Source organism: Jaculus jaculus, chromosome 14 (genome assembly GCF_020740685.1).
Source record: "Jaculus jaculus isolate mJacJac1 chromosome 14, mJacJac1.mat.Y.cur, whole genome shotgun sequence".
NCBI classification, from domain to species: Eukaryota; Metazoa; Chordata; class Mammalia; order Rodentia; family Dipodidae; genus Jaculus; species Jaculus jaculus.
Window position 1 is genome coordinate 20,333,486 of NC_059115.1, and position 6,675 is coordinate 20,340,160.

The 6,675-nt window shown below is 55.3% G+C and overlaps 1 protein-coding gene and 1 long non-coding RNA gene across 2 annotated transcripts; one reads left to right on the plus strand and one right to left on the minus strand.

Annotated features, from left to right (window-relative positions):
• Positions 1-442: 442 nt before the first annotated feature.
• LOC123454752 lies at positions 443-6,511 on the minus strand. The gene is made up of 3 exons (XR_006633467.1): positions 5,850-6,511; positions 5,505-5,651; positions 443-2,380 (listed from the first exon to the last, which is right to left on the minus strand). It is a non-coding gene; the product is annotated as an uncharacterized LOC123454752 (long non-coding RNA).
• Positions 4,657-6,126, plus strand: Cldnd2 (claudin domain containing 2). The gene is made up of 4 exons (XM_004672861.2): positions 4,657-4,825; positions 5,071-5,211; positions 5,527-5,646; positions 5,888-6,126. Exons 1-4 carry the CDS (start codon positions 4,657-4,659, stop codon positions 5,959-5,961), a joined length of 504 nt encoding a protein of 167 aa, XP_004672918.1. The 3' UTR covers positions 5,962-6,126.
• Positions 6,512-6,675: the final 164 nt, after the last annotated feature.

Consider the following 6,675-nt stretch of genomic DNA (forward strand, 5'->3'; position numbering starts at 1 on the left):
GTTTTGGTCTCCTGCCTCAATGTCACGAGTGCCAGAATGACAGGTGTGCACTACCACAGAAAAGGACAGCACATACATCATACAATTGCTTGCAGGTGATGTTTGCCTATCACCCAAAGCTAGAGGAAATGAGTGCTTGGAGTGTCAGAGAAGCCTGCACTATCATTTTATATATGTATGTATGTATATATGTGTGTGTGTGTTTTATTTATTTATTTATTGAAGAGAGAGAGAACCAGGTCCTCCAGCCACTGCAAAAGAACTCCAAATGTATGTACTACCTTGTGCACCTGGCTTATGTGGGTTCTAGGGAATCAAACCTAGGTCCTTGGGCTTTGCAGGCAAGCGCCTTAATTGTATTAAGCCATCTCTCTAGTCCTGCACTGGTTTTTTTTGTTGTTGTTGTTTTTTGTTTTGTTTTGTTTTTCGAGGTAGGGGCTCACTCTTGTTCAGGCTGACCTGGAATTCACTATGTAGTCTCAGGGTGGCCTCGAACTCACGGAGATACTCCTACCTCTGCCTCCCAAGTGCTGGGATTAAAGGCATGCGCCACCATGCCCAGTCTGCACTGTCATTTTTGTCCCTACATCATAGGCACCCTGATCCTGGTGATTTCCATGTTGGACAGCCCACTCCAAGAACAGCTGCCTCTCACCCATCTATGAGGTGAAGATGCAGCAGGCCTTTCTCTCAGAGGCTTAGGAAACCTAACTGTCCACCCCATGGGCCTGCCCTGGGCATAAACTGCAATGAGGGATGTGGAGTCTATCCTTCCACCTGACCAGTCCTTCCTTCCCTGGAACTGGAGTTCTGACCACCAACCCCTTCATTAGTGGAGACCTTAGCGCCAAGGCTGTCTCCTCCCCAATGGAAGGGTACAATACCACAGGAAAGTATGACACACGTCCCCAACTGTCCCCTCTGGCCACATCTTTCTTTCCATTTAACTTACACCCAAGCCAGATTAGCCAACTCTCACCTCTGTGCACCACAGGCTTCTTGGTCTCAGGCCTTCCAGGAAACCCTCGCTGATGCTGAGGTTTCAAGGGTGGAAGGCACAGAACATGTGACAGTGAGACAAGTTCTAAACCATCACCTAAACCACTGACAAGTTGACACCCCCAGTTTCCTCCCCCACCACACAGCAGGAGGGAAACCAACTAGGAGAGGAAGGAGGACATTGACTGTACTGCCCAGGAAGGGAGGGTGCTGTGAAGAGCTAGCTGCAGGGAGCTGTGAAGACAAACCCACCAGGTCTGACCCTGTGTCGGACTCCTGGCCGCCTTGTCTGCTTGCCTCCTCCTTTCTCCAAGACCCAAAGTCTGGGTCATCTGTGCTTTTCCCCACCGAGGATCAGAAACCAGCGTTCACCCATGGAGTGCTGCAGGTCCCTGGCCCTCTTCACTGGCTCCTTAGGTCTGGTGTCCTCCTTAACTGCTCTGAGCACCGACTTCTGGGTCATCGCCACAGGGCCCAACTTCTCAGCTCACTCCGGTCTCTGGCCAACAGGGTCTCAGGATCCTGTAACAGGTAAGGGGCAGCAGGCTCTCTGGAGAAGGCGTGATCAGTGGGGAATGGATACTCAGCAGTCTCTTCTCACATCAGGATACATCCATGTGACACAGATCTTCTGCATTCTGGCTGTCCTGTGGGACCTGGTATCCGTGGGCTTCCTGGTTCTATCTTGTATCCCTGCGCTGTCTGGCCCGGGCTGCAGCCCCCTGGTTTCAACCATCACGGCTTTCGCTGCAGGTGTGGACTTTGGACTGGGTTTGGACACCAGGGCTGGTGAGTCCTGAGGAGGGGCTGAGCTGTCTCTTGTCCTTGTCCTCAGCCCTCTCCATGATGGTGGCCATGGCAGTGTACACCAGCGAGCGGTGGAGCCAGCATCCACACCCTCAGATCCAGACCTCGTTCTCCTGGTCCTTCCACCTGGGCTGGGTCTCCACTATTCTCTTTCTCTGTGCAGGTGACGACTTGGTCCACTTTCCTTGGGAGGGCTCTGCTGGGGACCAGGACAGGGCCAGGCAGGGCAGGACACCAAAGTTCTGAAACTCTTTCTGGCCACCAGGTTCCCTGAGTCTGGGTGCTCGCTGTGGTACCCGCCGGTCTGACTACGAAAGCTTGTGAGTAGACAGCAAGGACAGCAGGATGTTTGGGGCACTCGCCTCAAAAGGTGTCATCAGGAGATATGGAAAAGAGGCCTGACTGCCTCTGTCCCTCCATCCCGGTCTTGCCCTTCATTGACAAATTCACTCATTTTCAATAAAAGTCTTCGGACATCTGACAGTTCTAAGATTAATTCAGTGAAGACTATGCCAAGCCAGGTCTGGTGGTTCCCACTGTCATCCTGGGTACTCAGGAAGCTGAGGCAGTAGAACTGCAAGTTCAAGGCCAGTCTGGGTTACAGAGTGTGTTCAAGGTCAGCCTAAGCAACCTCATGACCGGTGTCTTCCTCTAGCCCCTCTCCTCTCCTTCTCTTTCCCCCTCCCTTCTTCCCCTACCCCTCTTTCCCTCCTCTCTCTCTCTCTCTCTCTCTCTCTCATCTCTTTCTCTCTACTGGATCATGCTGAGTTCACTGAAATGACTCAGGCCCAGGCCCAGGCCCAGGCCCAGGCCCTGCCCACCCCAAGGGCTCCTGGTCACATGTGGGGCAGTTACAGACCAGCAGTGGATATAAACAGTAGCCACAGCCTGAGGATGTGGGAGAAAGATGAACCATACCATGGGGCCCAGGCAAGAAGACATTTAGCAACTTAATTTTTTTTTTTTTTTTTTACTTATTTGCGTATGTGTGTTGGGGGGGCAGGGAAGGGCATGGCAGGGCCTCTGGCTGATGCAAACAAATGCCAAATACACGCATCACTTTTTGTGTTTGGCTTTACATGGAGACTGGGGAATTGAAAAGAGAGGAATGAACCAGTCAGAGGGCTGGAGGGACAAGGCTTGGGTTGGGGAAAAGGAAACTGAGAGAGTAGAGTGCTCAGGGCTCTGGCCTGATGAACTGAGAGGGATGCCAGGTTTAGTTTGATGGAAACCCCTGAGCTCAGTGGCAATGTACTTGAGTGGCCAGAAGCAGGTATAAACATGTACGTGGGGATCAGGTATCAGGAGCTGGAGATGGCATTTTGGGTCAAGGGTCACTGCAGCCGGGGAGTAGGAAAGCAGTCCTTGGAAAAGGTGCACAGATGAACATTTATAAAGAGAGAAGAGGAGGCTGGAGAGGTGGCTTAGTGGTTAATGCATTTGCCTGCAATGGCTAAGGACACAGGTTCAATTTCCTAGTCCCTACATAAGCCCGATTCACAAGATGGTACATACATCTGGAGTTCATTTGAAGAGGCTAGAGGCCATGACCTGCCCATTCTATCTACCCCCTCCCCCATCTCTTTTTCTCTCTCAAATAAATATTTTTTTAAAAAAGAGAGAACAGGATACAGCCTGGCCAGCATGGGGGCCTGAGAGGGCACAGACAGAGATCTGGGGGTCAGGATAGCTTGTGGGGTACCTTGACAATTAAGGCTGTCCTAGAGCTCACTACATACCCCAGGTTAGCCTCAAATTTGAGGCAGTTTTCATGCCTCTACCTTCCAAGTGCTGGTATTATAGGCATGAGCACCAAGCCTGGCTCCCACACTTGCTCTCTGACTCTGAGCTCCTGGGACACTAGGCATGGTGGTGCACACCTGGAATCCCAGCACTTGGGAAGTGGAGGCAGGAGGATCAGAAGTTCAGGGTCACCTTCAGCTACATAGTGAACTTGAGGCCAGCCTGGGCTACAAGAAACTTGTCTCAAAAAAGGGGGGGGGGAAGGGAGGAAGAGAGAGCTGCTGGAAGATGGACATAATGGTACACACCTGTTACTCCAGTACTTGGGATGCTGGGGCGGAACTGCTGCAAGTTCAGGCTCAACCTGGTCTACATGGTGCATTTCAAGCCAGTTAGGGCCACACAGTAAGTAAGACCTTGTCTAAAAACGACAAGCATCCACACAAAAAACTGCTAAGGTGGGTGTAGGTGGGGTATCCCTTTAAATGGCTGCTGGGGGGGGGTGGGTTCTGGAATCCCTGCTGCCTCATAGAGACTGAGCCTCTGTTCCCTTGCCCTGTGGGCTGTGAGGCCAACAAACCCTGAGGAACAGGCTGTGAGTCACTTAGATGTGTATGTAGGGGTAGAAGTGGGGCGGGCACTGGGCCCTGCTTGGAGGGACACTCACTGGCAAAGGCCCCTGGGAATATAGCTGCTGAGCTGTGAGGCCTGGTGTGGAGGTCTTAGCACCCAGAACTGGGAAGCTCTCAAAGTTCCTAGGATAGGCCCAGGTTGGGGTGTAGAAAACCTTGCTGTGTGGACGGCATCATGGGGAGCTACTTAGGGAAGCTACCTGGTTGACTCAAAGGCTGTGGTAGACAGGGGGTCTTTTTGTTGTGGCGGTGGTTTTGTTTTGTTGAGCCAAGGTCTCATACTCCAAGCTGGCCTGGAACAAATTATGTTGCCCACACTGGCCTTGAACCTGTGACCTCTTGCCTCAGCCTCCTCCATGATGGAACTGCCAGACAGGATCCACCAAGTGCAGCTGGAGGAAGGAGTCTGGAGGGTCACTGGGCTGAGTTATAGGCTAGTCCTCCCTGTGGGATCCTTGGCAGCAGCCTCCGTGGCATGGGGGTGAAGCGGAGCCTTCAGACCGGGGGAATTCTGCTCAGCTTCCTCGCCAGCGTCCTCACGGTGCTGTCCACCGCCACCAACTACTGGACCCGACAACAGGGGGGCCACAGTGGCCTGTGGCAGGAGTGTATCGGCAACATCTGCTCCAACATCCCCTGCCAGAGTGAGGCCCCACCGAGCCCATGTCAGACCTACACTGCAGCTGAGCCCCTGGGTCAGATACGGATGGCCTCATGACTGCTGCCAGAAGAAACAGCGCCCTCCTCCCCTGGGGACACGTCTCTGCCACCCCTCCCTGCCTAAAAGGTCCCCTCCCAACACCTGCTTCAGGGTTGAGAGAATTAGGTTCTTGATGCTTGGGGGTGGTGGCCAGGAAAGCTCCGGGTACTGATGCGGCTGTCTCCCCAGCCACAATGGCCCTGACCGCAGCGTGCATGGTGCTGGCAGCGACCTTCAGTATCGTAGCTTTGGCCATGGGGTTACGGATTCGATTCCAAGAGGGCGATTTGCTGAGGGGCCGGCCTACAATCGTCTTGCTCTTCCTCAGCGGTAAGACAGCGGCGCCCCGCAGGTGGAAGGTGGCAGGGAAGTGACCGCAAGGCTGAAGGGACTGGGCAGGGAGCCCAGCGCTGGAGTGGTGTGGCTACAGGGTTGGGGAAGAAGGGGGACCAGGAGGCCGAAAGGTGTGGCTGGAGGGGCGTGTCTAGAGGTCGAGGGGCGTGGTCATACCAAGGATGAAGCTGGGTGTGGCTTGATAGGCAAGAGAAGGACTAGGTGGGGGAGGTTGGCTCCTAAGGTTCAAGGCCAGCGGGGTTAGGTGCAGCCCACCTGGCCTTGCTTACCTGGAGGGCGGGCGTGGCCCAGGGCTGCTGCTGCTGATTGCCTTGGTAGGCTACGCAGCGAAGAACGCGTGGAAGCACGATGATTTCTTCTCCTGGTCCTACTTTATCGGATGGCTGGCTTTACCCTTCTCTTTTCTCGCGGGTAACCTTCACAAGGAGGAAGAGGGTGGAGACCTGTCTCTTTAAAGTACCCCCTCCCTCATAGTCTCCCCAGTCAGCAGCTCTCCCAGGACCCCTCCCCGCAGTGACCCCCCCCCCAGGACCCCCCCCCGCGCTGGGCAGAGACGCCTTTGGAGCCCCCCGCCATAGTCCCCAGGCCTGCTTGGTCATCCGCCCAGGGCCCACCTTCTTCAAGCCCCGGCTCTGCACTCCCCTCCCGCCAGGCTTCTGCTTTCTGTTGGCGGACATGATCGTGCAGAGCACCGAGGCCATCGGCGGATTCCCCGTGTGCCTGTGACTGCAGCCTGCCTGGGGCAGAATAAAGGAACGGCTTTCAGCGCCGGCTCCACTGTGCTTTTCTGGGGGGACAATAGACCCGAAGAAGACCTGCACACGGATTCGGGGACACATAAGAGGCTCAGGAAAGAAGTGAGGTCATGAGCCCGTAGGGACTCTGAGGTCAAGAGGAGGAGTGCGGACATGGAAGTGGAGTAGTGACGGGAGTCAGGGAGAAGGCGACACAGGGGAGTCAGAGAGGACATGGGCGTGAAGACAAGGATGGAAAGTGTGGACGCAGACGCGGTCGCGGGTGGAGCGGGCAGAAGGAACGCGGAGGCAAGCACTGCCGGATTCCAGTGTGTGCAAAAGGACACCCGTGGGCGTGGGGGCGCAGGCATGGGGACTTGGAGAGGCGGGAAGAAGGGAGCGATCAGGAGGGAAAGCGGAGATCTACGGACACGGGGAAGAATTAATTTGGGAGGAAAGGGAAGATCTTGGCTCCTGTGTGTTTCCATGCTAGGCACGACCTTTCCCCTACTTCCCCGCCACGCCCACTTCGCGCTGGCAATTTGCGCCCGGGTCCCGCCTCTCTCCCCAGAAGCCGCTTTCCATTGGCTTCCTCTGCGGGCCGCGCCCCTGCTCCCTCCTGGCCTTCTGATTGGTCCTCTGCTTGGCGGTTGAGTGGCTGGCGGCGCGGCGCGCAGGCGCTCAGGCGCGGAGGCGGGCAGGGGGC

Coding starts and splice junctions, on each gene's coding strand:
- Cldnd2 (XM_004672861.2), top strand. CDS start 4,657: ATGGGGGTGAAGCGGAGCCTTCAGACCGGGGGAATTCTGCTCAGCTTC. Junction 5,212..5,526: donor CGTCTTGCTCTTCCTCAGCG/GTAAGACAGCGG, acceptor GGCGTGGCCCAG/GGCTGCTGCTGCTGATTGCC. Junction 5,647..5,887: donor ACCCTTCTCTTTTCTCGCGG/GTAACCTTCACA, acceptor CCCTCCCGCCAG/GCTTCTGCTTTCTGTTGGCG.